Here is a 16,736-nt window from a genome sequence, read left to right as displayed (position 1 = left end):
TTAATGGGAATGGCTCCATAGTTGTGTTTCTTAATCCACGTTCACTGTTTTCCTGCTGGAATTTAGCTGATCAGTAGACCTTGGAATTCAGCAGAGGAGGTGTGTGTTAACCTCAAAGATGGGAGGAGAAAAACCACCAATGTCAGTCATCATGACCGAATTAATTAAAGCAAGCAATTAACTAAAGCAAGCTTTTTATTTGTTTACACAGGCTGCCTCCCCCTAAGGCACGGGTTGAGAGGTCAGCATTAGATGTGAGGAAGACTCGCTTTCACAACCCAAGGCATGGGGGTTCCAAATGTGTGTGTGTGGGGGGGGTGGCAGACAAAATAGGTGGGGCTATAGGAACAGGACAAACAAGTTAGCTCTCACAACCTCTGGAAACAAAGACATGAATTGCAAGGTGGGCGTAACAAAGTAGTCCTAACAATAGGTAGTCATAATGATGTAGTCATAGGGATCATAAAATCTTTTGAAACAAAGGTAGGGTTGCAAGATGGTTATAAATAACATTTTGAAACAAAAATATGATTGTCATTCCTGGAATAGGCAGTACAGAACCATTTGTAGTTAAGCGTACAGGTGGGGCATAGCCCAATCCTTGAGAAACAGAAGTTTAATCATAAACAGGAATGAAACTAGCTTGTGTTTACTATAAGATGTCTTTTAAGCCTAAGGTGGAGGCAGGTGGTTTTTCAGTGTGGTCATCAGACGCACAATAGACCCCCAGCATCCAAAGATGAGGTTTGCTTGGCTATTCCAAGTTGATAATCCCACTTAACCAAAACTACTGGTGAAAATAATTGATCAAATTCTTCAAGAAGGAGATTACACACCCAAAGGAAGGTGGGTGCAAATCAAACACTGGAACTCAGATAGGGCATCTCTCAGTATTTCCAAGCCCAATCACAAAGGTTAATTAAAGACTATGGCGGCCCAAAGGAAACAAAACTATTGAGGGTCATACAATTCAGAAAAGATGATTTCAGTCACCCCATAAGGGAAATAAATTCAGCTGGCTGAGGCCAGGCTGAAGCAGAACGTGAATGGTGGAAGAAATTCACAGATATATCCTATAATTCTGGTGGATTATAAAAGTAAGGACCTAGTAGCTTTGTGTGCTTCCTATTTGTGTGTATTTCTGTGCACGTGGTAACCATTTCTAATCTCTCTCCTTCTCACTGCTACTTTCTATGTCAGTTATGGGAGATCCACTTTAGATTTGTGCTGTGAGGTAACAGAGCATCCCATTGGGTTGTAATTGTGTCGTCGGACTACTGCATGAGTTCCCGTGGAGAAAGGAACTACCATGTATTCACCCCAGATACGGCATTGATGGCACACCAAAGAAGCCATTCCACACTTAATAGCTCTGTGAACCAATTAGTGTGTTCTGGTTAATTCTAGGAGCATGATGGGGGTGGGAGCGCACCTAAAGGCAGTTGCAACATTGAAGAACCGCGAAGACTACAAAAGGCTGCATCCCTGGAGCTGCCTGTTGAAGTTGCAGGCAACCTCACAGAAGAGTGTCCTCTCCCACCGCCATTGCTTACTGCCCATGTGAATGCGGGGAGAGACCCGAGTCTTGTAACTTTCCGCACCCGAGCATGCTGGTTTTCTTTTTTTTTTTTTTTTTTTTTTTTTTTTATGCTGGTTTTCTATAACCGCCTGAGTCCTGTGAGCATCCCTCCCCCCCCCCCCAAGGATGTTTCAGCGTGGAGGAAACTGCTGTACAACAAGGGACCATCGGCTGACTAGAGGGCAACCCATCTTCCAGTTGGAGGGTGGGGGAAAGGAAGCGGCTCTGTTGAGGGATATTTGTACTCTGTGGGAAGATGTACGGTTGTGATTGGTGTAGTAAAAGGCTGAATGGCCAATAGCTAGCTAGACAGCAGGTATAGGCGGGACTGCCAGGGAGGAGTCTAGACAGAATTTCGGCAGCGGAGTGGGAGCAAGTCGGATGTGCTGTACTAAAATGAGGTAACTAAGCCACATGGCAAAACGTAAATTAAAAACTATGGGTTAATTAAGGTATGAGTTAGGAAAAAGCCTACGCTAAGGCCAAACTTTCATAATTAATAATAAGACTGTCCAAAGATGGTCCAACAACAACAACAAAAAAACCTTGCTACATGTCTTCACTTAGGGGGCTCTGCGGTTTGTATGTCCTCTACACCCCACCCCCCCCGACCCCGCCATGTTCCTGTGATCCTATGATGGTCTCTGGGAGCCTACAAGCAATGGAAACACAATACGGGCGGACAGTGCTGGGCAGTTTCTTCCCTTTCAGCTCCAATGTGTGTTTCGTTCCAATACAGAGCTGGGCCATTGAAACACTTCTTTGCCAGCACACAGGGCATTTCAGCAGCAAAGGCAGAACGAGGGCTTCCGTAAGAGGAAGTAATCTCCTTTCCAGTCATTGTAGGCCTTTGCCTTGAGTTTGGTAGCTTGGAGCTGACCTTCTTCTCAGCTAAACTGGGAGGGCGGATTCCCAGTGAGTTTCAGTAATGCCCTGCCGGTGGCTTCGGGGTAAGTGTCACTTGGGCACTCTAATGAGGTTAAAAGACTCCCAGTGCTGTTCGCCTCTGGCGAACTCTGTGGGCGAACCAGAAAGCAATTTCTGAGAGGATGCTGGCAGCGTCCTAGCTGTTGCCTTCACAGAAGGGTTCACGTCATCCTGCAGAAGGGCTTCCCATTATTTTATCGGGGGAGCCTGCCCAGCAAACTTTGCAGTGCCCCGGTTGGCTACTGAATCTTGCCGGCACCCCAGTGGCTAGTTTTACAATTGCAGCCTCATCATGTTGCACCTTAACTCACTTCTTAACCTTCTAGTGAGCCTGGGCTACACCCTCTTACTGAGTTCTGAGCTCCAGACCAGATCAGGGTCTTACTCTGTAACCTAGACAGGCCTCAACTGCACCGCCTGTGTTCTGAGATTTGAGCGCACCCCTCCAGGCCTGGTTGATGTGTCTTATTCATTGACTCTGCATGTATCGTCAAAGTGCTTACTTAATAAGTAGCCCTTAGATTGCAGGGGGGGGAGGGACGAAGACGACGACTATTGCGTCACATTTACTCCCTAGCCCATCACAGAATCAGTTTGTTCAGTCCTGGGTAAGGGAAAGAACCATGACTGACTTGTTGGCTGATTGTCAGAATCAAGAGCAAGAACTCACTTCAAGTCAAGAGCTTCTTAACACATTTTCATAATGTGTATATTTTATACATGCATTTATATATATGCGTGTGGGCATATGCATGTATTATTCATGCATGGTTTCTTATTTTAGTTATTGGGTCACAATATATTACTGTCATAATTGTGAGGGAGTAGGAGAGTTCAAGTCAGCCCCTGAACTTGCGACACATGATGCCACACGTTGCAACAGCATGTTCCTGGCTCATGTCTGGTCTTCCCTGCCTAAGCTCTGGAACCAGCTATGTTCCAAGGAGTCTGTAATTGGCTGGAATTTCCCCAAGACTAGAAGGAAGAATGATGAAAGCAAACTCTAATGTCCAGCTACAGTCTTTGTGTTCACCTGCAGATGGCAAAATTGCAGTGCAAAGTATCCCACTAGGCAGAACTTCCTGATGACCTCATCAAATGAAGCCCTCACCCCCGCCCCCCAATCTGTGCCCCTGTGCCACCATACTGCTCCGGTAGCACTGTTAAAACTTCATTGGTTTATTCCAGAAGTTTGCTTTCTCCATCTAGAACAGTACAGCGCCTACACCATGGGACAGTATGTGAGCTGGGAACTAGGCTGGAGATTTAAAAATTCATGCACACAGACAGACATAGACATGGGGACACCGGTCATCCTTGAAACAAGAATGACAACTTTATTGTGCTCCAGGGAAGCTTATACAGGGATCCTTATACTGGTAGCCACGCCCCAGCTCTTGGGATTTCCAGCTGTAAAACCCACCAGAAACCACTCCCTTGCCATCAGGAACTCATGAGAGTCTCGTGCTCAGAGCAGCTGCAGGCACAGGAAAACAAGTTGTTTACTCCGTTTACTCCAGCAGGCAAAGGGTCTGAGGCAGGCAGAGAAAGTCAAGGGGCCAGAGGTCTGCAGCCCCCAACAGAACAGGTGACTAGGAGAGATCACATAGGATTTGGTTCATGTATCACATTTGACAGGTGACTAATGTCAAAGGTAAATTGCTTGGTGTCATTCACTTCCTGTTGCTAGACAACCTGATGCAAACGGCTCCTGAAAAATCACTAACTTACTTGTGGTACGACCTGTGAGGCAGGGCTTTGTTGAATGGTCTCCAATAACTGCTAGCTTAGTGCCTATGAGGCAGGAAGCAGTTGTCTTTGCAGGGAACCAGAACAGATGCACAACTTTGCATAGGAGGTGGGGACTCCTTGATGGAAGTAGATTGCTGGGACTGTATCTTTGGGATCTCTCTCTTGCTCTGGCTCCCTCCTGAATCAAATCAAAACAAAACAAAATTTTCTGTTTCCCAGATGCTCTGCCATGCCTTTTCTCCCACACTAGACTGACACTTCCAAATACTGTGACTCTAAACAAATGCTCCTGCAGTTATACTGCTTCCCCGGAGTCTCTGGTCATAGGGATTACTGACTGAAAGCCTGACCAACACAGCAGACAATTTTGAGATGACTTATGCCTGGTAAAAATGCTTGCTCGGTAAACTTGAATACCTGAGTTAGGATCCCCAGCGCCCACGGTATAAGCCAGAGAAGGGAAGAGGTCATGCCCATAACTCCAATACAAGGGAGGAGTGAAGGTGGGTGGATCCTTGGGGCTCATCAGCCAGCCAATCCAGCCCAAAGGGCAAGCTCAATATTCTAGGAAAGACAGTGTCCATACATACCACACACACAATCGCACATATAAAACCGATTTCCCATTTCATCTTTATTCTCAGTTGCTCTCCCCTCACCCCACAAAGGGAAAGGTCAGCTATTTTTTTTAGTGGGCAGATGATTTTATGCAGCCACACATATATAAATATGTTTCTTTCGTCCTTTTAAAAGCTGGGGAGACTGGGCCATTGAGGTTTTTTTTAATGCATGTTCTTTAATGCATATTAACCAGTTATCAAATAAATACACACACTATCCCTGAAGGTGGAAAACAATATATTAATTTATTTCTAAGAAAATAAAAACAGAAAACATCAAAACCAAAATGGATATCGTAGATGAGGGTACCTTCACAGCTAGCTCACTAGCTCAGATGTTACTCTCTTCCAATATTAAAGTATTTACAAGAAAGAGGTGACCAGCAACGGGCATGTAAACTTCTATTCCAGAAAACATTTCTCATTTCCCAGGAGAGATCCAGTGTAAAACATTTCTTTTCAGGTGCTATCATCCGAGTAATAAAAAGAGACCAGTCTAAGACTTGACCTTGACCACATGTATACCTGCTTTCAACCCCTGAGTCCTCGATACAGTGCTATTTTATTTTTTGGTAGAAGGAAAAAGATTCCCTTTAAAGACGATCAGCACTCAGCAGGTACAATTACAGTGCAAGAATGAAATCGTGCTAAGTGATGCCATTTAAAGCAAGGGCTTTTTCCATTAGAAGAAATAAATATTTATGAATACAAGAGAGCTAGCAAAGATGGTCACATTTTAAAAATCATACTTATTCGTTTGTGTGGTGGGGTCATAGAGTAACTTGTGGGCGTGAACTCTCTCCCTCCATCCTGTGGGCGTGAACTCTTTTTCCTCCATCCTGTGGGTCCCAGGAATTAAAGTCAGGTTGTTAGGCTTGACGGCAAGCACCCCCACATGCTGAGTTCTAACCTCACATTTTTCTGAATGATGTAACTTTTTCCCCAAATTAAGAGTCCATTTTTAAGCTCTGCCTTCTCTGGAGATACTACGTATGGCTTTATTTTCCCTTCTTTCAACAGCCCTATGGAAATGAGCTGAGAGGATCAGAAGGACACTTATGATTGTAAAGGAGCAAATATAAGAACTTATAACAAGTCACCCGAAGGCTCGTTACATCATTTGAGAGATGCGGATGCTCACGTCATCCTTGAGAGAGAGGGCTGTGACTTTTGAATAAAACGAGACAAGAAGGAGCTGGTGGGGGCCAACAGGCTTTAGCTTTTGTTTCTCCTTCCCCCCACGTCTCTGGACTAACCTGACTGTAATTACTGATCCCTATGGTCTGATGTTATATATAGCCAGGCCAGGGCACATGCGCAGTGCAGTCATTTTGTAAGACTCTAGAGCAGGGTTTCAGAGGCTGATATACTCCCCAGTTTTACAGCGGAGAAAATATCTGTCTGGTTTCCCTCTTGGGTCAACATGTGTCCAGGGGATCACAGACATCTGAGAGGCATTTAGTGAAGGCAGACTAGACTAATGGATGAATGAATGAATGAATGAAAAATGACACAAATACCCACGTACAATCAAGCTCTTAAGTATTCAGGAACGCCTGTCAGCACCAATCATTGCAAAGCTACCTGGAGGCTGTCCTGGTGTGGTTAAAGCTGTGTACAAGAGAACTGGGTCCCTATCACTCATACAGAAACAGAACCCCAGAAGTGAGCTATTCACAGGCTCCAGACCGCACTAGCACCTTTTCTGTGGGGAAGAAAGAATCCCGTCATTCCTCTGACGCTGTTTCAGGGTTCTCGGTGGGAAAGAGAACATTCTGGAATAGAATATGGAAACGCCCAGCATCCCTGAGGTCCTCTTCCTGCAGCCACAGAGTGTCTCCTGTCTTCAGGACATGTTCTGTCGCATGTTAATGGCTTTTGTACTATACACACAACTTCAGACACAAGTAAACTGAGAATGTCCATGTTCACAGGTCTGTTTGTGATACTAGAGATGGAGTTCAAGTCCGCACATGTGTCCGTTAAATGCTCAGACACTGAACTATATAGTTCCTCAGCTCTTCAAGATCAGTTCCTTTTGTTTGTTTTTGTTTTTCAAGACAGGGGTTCTCTGTGTAGCCCTTGCTGTCCTGGAACTTTCTCCATAGACCAAGCAGGATTCAAACTCAGAGATCTGCCTGCCTCTGCCTCCGGAGTGTTGAAATTAAAGGCGTGCACCACCGCAGTCGATCCATTCCTGATTTAATGAAATCGGTGAATTACTAGAAAGCCATCTCTACGCCTATGTGTGGCTGGGCACATAGTTGCTGCAAAGATGGTTATGAATAACACTTCCTCCTCAAAAAAAACCAAGTTTTGATTTCCTTAGATAGTACCACCTACCATTCTCCTTTCCAACAGGATATACTAATATGAGTATCTGGCACAAAGAGCTGATGCATTTAAATTTATCATCGACCACAACAGTAGCATCAGGTGACTGCCAGACAGCAGAGCCAGGTGTGTTTGTACACACTTGTAATAGCAGCACTTGGTGGGTGCGAGGTGGGAGAATTGATGAGAGTTCAAGGCCATCCTGGGCTACCTGGCAAGAAGCAGGGTAGCCAGAGATGTACAGCAAGAACCTGTCTTTAAAAAAGAAGAAAAAAGAAGACGCAGAAGAGATGTTCAAAAGAAATGACCAGACTAGCTAAAAATGGCAGGACAGCTACACCCTGCCACCCTGACAGTGTATCACAGTGTCCACTGGATAATTTAAGCATAGTCGTGAAGCCAGGTCCTGATATTTTCCTGAAACCAGTTCTTGAAGCCTTCTGCATAGCCAAGGCGAGGGTCTCTTGGAGAGGAAGGCTCTGCTTTTACACCTTCTGTTTTCCCTTCCGGCCAGAGCTGCTGTGGATCAAAAATACCAGCTGGGTTGTATGGCGGTCTCACTCTGATTGAGGGTTCTCTCTCGAAGCCACAGCTCCAAGCATTCCACAGTGAAAGGGTATGTGTTGACCTCAAATTTGTTAGCGAATAGGCTCTGTGAATTTATTAGCCATTTTAAGTCTCCGTTTCCATAGATGCAGATGCCATGCACATAGTGACCTGTTGGGGGAGACGGGGTGAAAAAACAGTTAGACATACCTGTCTTTTTTTTTTTTTTTTTTTTTTTTTTTTTTTTTTTTTTTTTTTTGGTTTTTCGAGACAGGGTTTCTCTGTGGCTTTGGAGCCTGTCCTGGAACTAGCTCTTGTAGACCAGGCTGGCCTCCAACTCACAGAGATCCGCCTGCCTCTGCCTCCCGAGTGCTGGGATTAAAGGCGTGCGCCACCACCGCCCGGCTAGACATACCTGTCTTTAGAGCGGTGAACTAGAGGTAGCAGAAACCTGATCAAGTATGGTGAGATGCCAATGAAACATGACTGGGCTGCCCTAGCCCACTAGAAGCTTAAAGCGCTTAGGACAAATGGCACAAATACGCACTTGAATAAGAAGAGCATTGAAGACTATGAAAACAGGGTCCTAAAGCAGTTTGTGTGTGAGCACATGAGAGTTACAGGTAAGTTCTAGAAGTGCAGGGATGAAAGAGGCTCTTTCGGCTTGTGTTGCCTCTTCTCTGAGCTCTGATGGAGTCTACGCAACTGTGGCCTCCACCTCTGGGTGCTACTGTAAAGCCTCCCCAGTGTAGCATGTCAGTCAGCAGTGGACTCTGAGACAGAGTTTTTCTGTGTAGCACAGGCCGGTCTTCAGTTAGCAACCTGATTGCCTTGTCTCCTGAGTGCTGCAATTCCATGTGCCAGGCTAGCACCGAAGTTCTTAATAATCTTCTTTCACAATTGCCCCTCCCCAAGCTGTTCCATCATACTCTGCAGCCACCCCCACACACACACACAGAGGGAGAGGGAGAGCAGCAGCAGCAGCCAGCCAGCAGCCAGCAAGGTTCTGTTACCACACAGGTGGAATAGATCTTCTCTGCTCAGTGTCTGGCATTTGAAACTCCAGACTCTGGTCACTCTTTGCTCTTCCTCAACTATTTCAGACAAACACATTGTCCCCCTGCCAGCCCCAAGTACAGCAGCCTCACTCCCCCTGACTCTTCCAGGGGCTCTCCCTATACCCCTATAACCTGTTCTCTCCCAGATAACACACAGCCCAGCGCTGGTCACCACCTCAAGGTCACTTTCTCAGTAAGACCCTCCCTACCACCTTTCCCTCATTCATTCGTGTTTTGGTGTTTACTACCAATTGGTGTGTGTGCAAAAAGGAACGCATGCATAAATATGTGTATTGTGTAGGTAATATACACATAAATATCATACAATTATACCCAAGCCTTACACATTTATTGTTTCATATATACATTCATTTTTTATGTGTCATAAGTATCTTAAAATGTGTTGACTATAAATGACACACATGAATAGTTTATGATATATGTGACATTTATCTATTTGCAGTGTTTTACACATTTTTGAAAGGAAGGGAGATACTATTTCTTGTCTTTCTTTCTAGGCAAGGCCTTGCTACTCTTGGGCTGGACTACATGCTCCAGAAAAGCAGGGATTTTAGACCATGTTGCCCCCTTCTGCGTCCTCTGCCTCTGGAACAGTGGCTGGTAAATATTTCTGCATTACTTTAGTTAACTGTTGAGTGCAGGAATGGAGGCAGCCGGGAGGGAGGGGTGTGGATGGGTTCACCTGGGAAGCACAGGGTGACTGGTAGTGGTTGTGGAAAAACTGAAGGTAATGCCTCTGGAAACACTGGAGAGAGGGGAAATTTCTGTTTGAGTCGGGATTCTGCTGGAGATGCGTCGGAAACAGGAAGGGTGGAAAGTTGGATTGGTCCCCAGAGTGACAGTGTTATAAGCGTCATTAGGGGTCAGAGCCAGGGTCCCAGCTGCAGTAAGCCAGGTTCAACCTTCTTTAGTCAGCCAAACAAAAAATGATGAGAAGCAGACAAAGGGAATGTATTAAATGTGGTCGCATTGAGGAGAGGAGCAAGGAGACCCAGTGACTCGCTTCACACCCATCTTTGAGGTTTAAAAGACCAGAGGTGTGAAACAGTCCCTGTCACGGTGTGGTTCCACTCAGCGCGGCAGTCAGGCAAACTGTCAGGCCTGTGTGAACCATCTACCAGGGCGACAAGTTCTCCCACTGACTGGCACCAGGCTTCAACCTTTTCCTTCTCCAGTAGGAGATTCCTGGGGACCCCCACTGCCTTGGGGTGCTTTGTTTCAAGAGTCTAAAGAAAGGGTGGACACTTGAGTGTCCTTCCAGAACCTCTTCTATGTTGTGTTACTGAGTCACTGCAGTGATGGCACGCAATGTCCCAGTCCCTCTGGATTCTGCGTCTCTCTTCTCCCTATGTACTGGTTTGGAGGGCAGTATTTACGCCCTTCATGGCATGAAGCTTTCCAGCATTCATTGGCATAGCAGATATTTAATGTTGAAAGATGAAATATGAGTCTGAGGTGGGCTTGGGCTGCTCAGGTTCTGTACAGTTAGCTCGGTTCCGAGCTGGTGAGCAAGAAGGGCACCTAGAAAAATACAAGGCTGACCAGTCCACCTACTCGACTAAGGAGGGACAGGGCATGAGAGAAAGCAGAGAGGAGAGGCTGCAGGCAAGCCTGTGCTATTGGGGCAGTAGCTTCTCTGACAGGGGAAGGCTATAGTTCAAGGTAATGATGCCACCTGGGTGGCTGGTGTGCATGAGGCAGATCAGAGGGGACTGTGTATATACTGGGGGGAAGCAGAGTGTGGCTGGCTTAATGAAATGGGGTGAGGGTGATGTATACAGACAATGGGAACTGGACCGGGTTTTTTTGAAGCAGGGTCTCACTATGTATCTCGGACTGTCCTGAAACTCACTATGTCGACTTGGTTGGCTTTGAACTCACAGAGATCTATTTGTCTCTGCTTCCCAAATTCTGGGATTAAAGGCCTGTGCCACTACGCCCAGCTCTTGTGAGAGGAAAATAGGATACAGTAAAAAGACACATGTGGACACAGGGAGATGAGGTCATTTAAAAGCCACAGGAGAGAGGCTAAGAAAGAAGCCAGTTCTGTGACCTGTGATCTTGAGATCACAGTCTTGAGAAAAATGAGGAAGTTTCTGCCGTATAAGTTGTCCGACCTGTGCTGCGTTGGTACAGCAGCACAAGCAGGTAGATGCACCGCTCACTATGTGCTAGGTGGTGTCAGGAGTGCATGATGCCTGGCGGAATTCCTTCTTCATGCGTGTCTACAGAAATGACCACGACTAGCAGAGTGCGGGGCATATTTTCTGCAACCCCAGCACTTAGGAGACAGAAGCGGAGAATCCAGATTTCAAGGTCTTCCTTGGCTACATAGCAAGTTCTGGGTTACTCTAGGCTACCTAAGACCCTGTCTCGTCCCATCCTCCACCCTGCTGCAAAAGGCAACCACTTAGGGTCTTTAGTTCTTGTCTATTTTGGAAAGAGTCCTTTCTCCTTGACATCACCTGCCCTGTGCCAGAGGGGTCACAAACACCAAGTCACCCACGACCCGTGATGTGGGGCAAGGTGTGAGCATGCTCTGTCACAAGGATGTGACATCACCTGTCCAAACCCCTGTATTCTCAAAAGGAATGGTAAGCAAGGGGCAATGAGAAAGCAGAAATTTGCAAGGACAAAGTTCACTTTAACTTGAAAGTGCTGTCTCTCCTTGGCAGCTCTGAGATTGAGAATGTCTGAGAAATGGAAACTTAATGTCAGGAGACAACGTGACGCAGCGCCTGGCGTCTCTAACAACCCCCATCTGTCTGTGTACTCCAGTTTTCTCTGTGCAAGAACCCCGTCTGTTATGTTTACAGTCACCCTCATGCCTACAGCAACAGGCAACAGAGCTCAGAACAGGAGACCTTACCATGGCAGCCTCCGTGCAAAGCTTCCATATCATTCCATTTGATAGCTCTGAGGTTGCCCGTCCAGGAGGCATTTGGCATGGCACCAGGAACTCCTGCAATGGTGATAAAAGAGCAATAAGAACCAGGAGCTCAATCTCAATTCAGTCTCCACAGCTCCTCTTTGTCCTTCGGGCTGTTGTGTACTGCGCAACAGTCGGTCCCCTGGGGTTCTACACACCAGACAACAACAGCACCCTCTTCCTAAATGTGACAACCAAAAATGCCTGCAAGCATTGCCTCATGTCCTATGGGGAAACAACGCTGTCCCATTCGAACAACACAGTGGCAAGCTATCTCAGCAGACTCCATTCTTCTCAATACACTCTGGATAAGTCATGAAAGGGCCCCCTTAGCCATACAGGGCAGTTATACCCTCAAATAATACAGAACTCGTGACTGGAAATGGTGGAGGGTTTTAGAATCCAGACCTCCAAAGCATTTGAGAGTGTATGGAATCAACACAACCATGAAAGAGGCATCCTCTGCTTTGCGAGAACTGTGGCATCTTTCACCATGACGAATGCAATTTATAATTTAATTTATACAGAATATTATTTAGAGGTAAAGATGCTATGCAAATATCTGTGCCCCAAATGCAACAGTCCTCTCTTAGAAAATTCTAAGATGATAAAGCATACTTTGGTAGGAAGGATAATGTCCCTTCTACACACACACACACACACACACACACACACACACACACACACACTTCCACATTCTAAACACTGAAACCTGTGGATATGCTGTATTACATGGCAAAGAGGAATGGAACTGCCCTTCAGCTAGGCTTCAATAGGTTATCCTGAATTATTTGGATGGGTGCAATTTCATCACGGGTAGGCAGTAACACTACCAGCTTTAGGGCAAAGGCCCTAGCCCGGGGAGGCATGGTTCCACTAGACTCAGCCTTTCACTCCAGGACACCAATCAAAGATAAGATCAGTGGTCAAAGGCAGGGAATAAAGATTTCATGCATATTGGGAAGTATAAAGGGGGGGGCCAATAACCCCGTGTCTGTATTCATCTTTGGGGTACAGACGTGAGAGCTTTAAATTTAAATAGAAGGACAACTATTTAGAGGGCGGGATGGAGGCAAGAGGCAGGCAGATTAAACTAGTCTTCACAAGGCCTGATCTGGCTGATCCTTATCTCCCTTTTGGTTATGCAAGGTGGCTGGAAGAAATCCCGACTGCTTGGCAGGCCAAGGGCAGTTCCCAGATGATTGCCCCTGCTTGGGTGTGATCTCACCATGGGATAAGCAGATCTCTGGGGCTCTGCTGTTCCTAGAACTCAGCACAAGTGCAGGTTCAGGACAATCACTAGAGACTTCCTGCCACTTTGGGTGGAGCGTTGGAGTGGGGCCCCAGAACTTGATGCTGTAAAAGCTGACAGGGAGGTGCCTGCTCCTTTTATCTTTATGCCCTTTGACCTCCAGGGAGATGAAATAGTTTCAGTAGCCTTGGATTTTAGACAGACCCTCCTTAGGAGCAGAAGTAAGCAAAATTCATGAGGCAAAAGCAAAAGGAAGGCCAACAACAACAACAAAAGCCACCCTTTCACCCACTCTTAGTTACTCCAGGGTGAGGATTCAGGGCTTCTCGGGATCCAGTTTATAGTAACAGTGGAGGGGTAGGGATGAAGAGATGTGGTCAGCCATGGTGGTTTGAAGGTAGGGGAAGGACTCCTCGGCCCCCCCCCCCCGCACCCTCCCTTCCAGTGAGGACTTCAGGTGCAAAGGCAAGGAAATGGAGGGTGTGTTCAGAAGCAGATGGGGCCACGGTCCAGTCGGCGCTCCGACTTCAGTGTTACTTCCAAGCTCAGAACAGCAAGACAATCTCTGTGCTGTTTAAACTCTCGATTTTGTGGACTTTTTAGGGGAAAGATTTGGGCTCTGGTGCTCCGCAGGCTAGGACTGTCTACTTGTCCTCAGCACGATTGGACAAAAACAATAGTAAAAAGCAGAGAAAGGTTTATTCAATGTGGCCACACTGGGAAGAGCAGATCATGGGGTCCCGACACAACCCCGAAGCCAGTCTTAACCCCGAAGCCAGTTTGTCTTTCTAGTGTCCTGACGTGAGGTTTAGGCTTAACTAGAGTGCAAGGATTGTGCATAATTCAGCAGCCTTGGGTATGGTGTGGTCTCACCTATCACTACCTTTCTGTCTGTTCTGTAAGGTGGTCAGAACTGTGGGAAATCCCTTCCTAGGAGGTGAGGTCCCCGTTGGTGGCACCAGGTCCTCAGCTTTTCCCACCACCCATTGAGGATTTCCTGGGGGCAGATTTTAATGCTCTGGGATTCATTACTTTAAGGTCTGATAGCTGAAAGGAGGGCCCTGTGTATCTCTAGATTTTCTTTTCCCTGCCAGGACAGCTAGAATGTGACTTATTATAGTCTCAAACTGACCAAAGAAGCTGGCATTTTCCAATAAGGGGGGATGGGTTGGAAGGAAGGTCTGAGACCCAACCTTTGAAAGAAATTGAATAGAATTAAGCATTTAAAACTAACCCATCTCATTAAAAAAATTAATTAAAATCTACATTTCAGAAGAAAACAGCCCTGTTCTGCCGACCTGTTGACACATGATTATTATGAACCAAGTCTCCCAACTAAAATGAAATGTTGTCACAACCTTTCCTGTAAATAGTGTGGATTTTTAACCCTTGGGCTCTCTACCAGTAAGAATCTTTTTTCTTTTTGGTTTTGTCTCCCAAGCTTGAAAGCATTTAACAGAAACACTACAATGGTACCACTTCCTTCTGCTTTGTGCTTAAACACCTTAAAGGTTATTATAGTACCTGCTTATCCAAAAAGACGCTTCCTTATTTTGCTCTTGATACATACTCTTAAATAACCTAGATTAAAAGTAAAAGAATGTATATTAAAACTTGCCTGGGGAATGTAGAAAGCCAGGAGGGAATTCAATTTATTTTACTCTGTCAAGGTAATCCGTGTGTGATGATGTTTATGAGTGTATTTAGGTTAAATAAGCTCACCAGACAACGATGTAAAACACCTTCCTGACAATACAGCCCTTAATCTTTAAGCAAGTACACTTCTGAGAAGGCATTCTTCTCTTTCACGCTCATCAATATTGATTGCACAAACTGAGGAACGCATTCCATTATCCCCGCGATAGTATCAGCACATTTACAAGAACGCCCTACCTTTTGAATAGACACATGCACGCATTAATCTCTAGCAAATGAAATTGCAAACTCCTATACCTTCTGTCTGATGACAGGCCTCAAACATGTCCGCTTAAATATTATCTGTGGTTCACACTTGTGCATAAAATGACATTTATTAACAGAAGAGGGAGCAATTTCACTTTGTGCCCCCCCCCCCCACATATCTCCCATACACTCCTGGGGCATAGAGAAGTCTGGAAGAAATGGGTGTAGTTCCTGGCATAAAGCGAGCTGTTCCAATGTGGTTCTTGGACTGAAACATTGGCATTACCTGGAAACGCACTAGAAATGCAGAATCTTGGGCTCCACCCAGACTTCCTGGAAGAGGACCAGCACCTCCCCAGGATAGCAGAAACCTCTGCAAGGCTAAGTCTAAGAAAAGATGAGGGCAGGGACGACGTCGTGATGAGGCCACAATGACACCTTCCCTTCCCCTCCTTCTCTGAGATCCTTCCTTCATCTCGTTTCAATCTTCATCCTGTTCTTTCTCTCCTATCCCACTCAAATCTGCCCCAATAGTCAAAAGTTGCTATTTTTATATCCTTTCTTCAGTTTGTGTCTTTGAGACGTATGTATGTATTTTTCATCTATTTTCATTTTATGCATATGTGTATTTTGCTTGCATGTATATCTCCGTGTGTGTGTGTGTGTGTGTCTGGTATCCTAGGAGCCAGAAGAGAGTGTTGGATCACCCAGGACCGGAGTTACTGGAGTTGTGAGCTGCCACGTGGGTCCTCGGAACCAAACCCAGGTCCTCTGCTCAGTATTATGTGGCATTTTTTAAAGCTGAGAGTTTCTGTGCCAGGGAAGTGAGTAAAGGAAGCCAGTGGCTTTTTAGTTTAGACTGTATGCAAACCCCAGGGAGGGAAATGACATCATCTACCCCTGTCTCTCACACACACATCCATATAACGCGAACAGAAGTTTCATAAAACAGCACTTGGGCTTCTTACTCGCGTGACATTTGTTTATACTGCTATCTAGCTTCCTTTAGGAAATGCTGGTCAAAAAGTGGGAGTTGGAGGCTTAGCCCAGGTGGTAGAATGCTCACCTCGCACACACACAGCCCCAGGTTTGATCCTCAGCACCGAATAAGCTGAGTGTGGTAGCAAATGCCTGGGTGCCGGTAATCCCACCACTCAGGAGGATCCGAAGTTCAAGATTATCCTCTACCACATGGTGAGTTGGGGACCGACCTGGGATACATGAGATGCTGAAACACACACACACACACACACACACACAACTGTCTTCTCAATACTATGACGGGAAATAAATGCTGTATACAGGTTCAACTCTGTTGTTGTTGCTCCTATTATTGTCATTACCATGCTTATTGGTCAGGGATCTGGGATCTGAAAGTATCCTCACAGGGCACTAGGTAAGAGTGCATCTTTGACTCACATGAAACCTAACAAAAGTTCATTTTTCTCATTATTTCCAGGGTAAGGCAAAAAGAAGATTGTCAATGTTATCAGAGAAAACATTTTCACCAAAAAATCCAATTCTCTCATTTGCTCTTCATAGGCGTCTGTAAATAGAACATTCGAGATACAGTTTGCGGAGGGACCTGGAATGTTTTTCTTGGGTCTTGGCCTTTACTGGTTAAATAGCTGTGTTTGTTAAATAAATGAATAAGATTCTTTGAAATACGAGCTCGATTTATATGAACCTCGTTTCTCCTCATTATCTTCTTAGAGCTTTCTCCTCATGTGGGGAGACTCATGCATGATAACGAGTTCCAGCAATTGCTCGATTCAAGCTCAGATATGTCCCCTGACACTTGTTAGACCCACAAGGA

The 16,736-nt window shown here is 45.7% G+C and overlaps 1 protein-coding gene across 3 annotated transcripts in view; it reads right to left on the bottom strand.

Annotated features, from left to right (window-relative positions):
• Window positions 1-5,099: 5,099 nt before the first annotated feature.
• The window catches only part of LOC119817452 (N-acetyllactosaminide beta-1,6-N-acetylglucosaminyl-transferase-like), a 91,076-nt gene continuing 79,439 nt past the window's right edge, over window positions 5,100-16,736 (bottom strand). For 2 of the 3 annotated variants that reach the window (XM_038334683.1, XM_038334682.1), the window contains exons 2-3: window positions 11,707-11,799; window positions 5,100-7,929 (exon numbers count right to left, since the gene is read on the bottom strand). In XM_038334683.1, coding sequence (XP_038190611.1) covers window positions 7,739-7,929; window positions 11,707-11,799 — 284 coding nt within the window. In that variant the 3' untranslated portion in view covers window positions 5,100-7,738. The remainder of the gene's footprint in view (window positions 7,930-11,706; window positions 11,800-16,736) is intronic. The other variant, XM_038334685.1, reaches the window with a different exon arrangement.

This window comes from Arvicola amphibius, chromosome 6 (genome assembly GCF_903992535.2).
Source record: "Arvicola amphibius chromosome 6, mArvAmp1.2, whole genome shotgun sequence".
NCBI classification, from domain to species: domain Eukaryota; kingdom Metazoa; phylum Chordata; class Mammalia; order Rodentia; family Cricetidae; genus Arvicola; species Arvicola amphibius.
The sequence above is the reverse complement of the archived record's forward strand: the minus strand, read 5'-3'. Positions and strand labels throughout refer to the sequence as shown.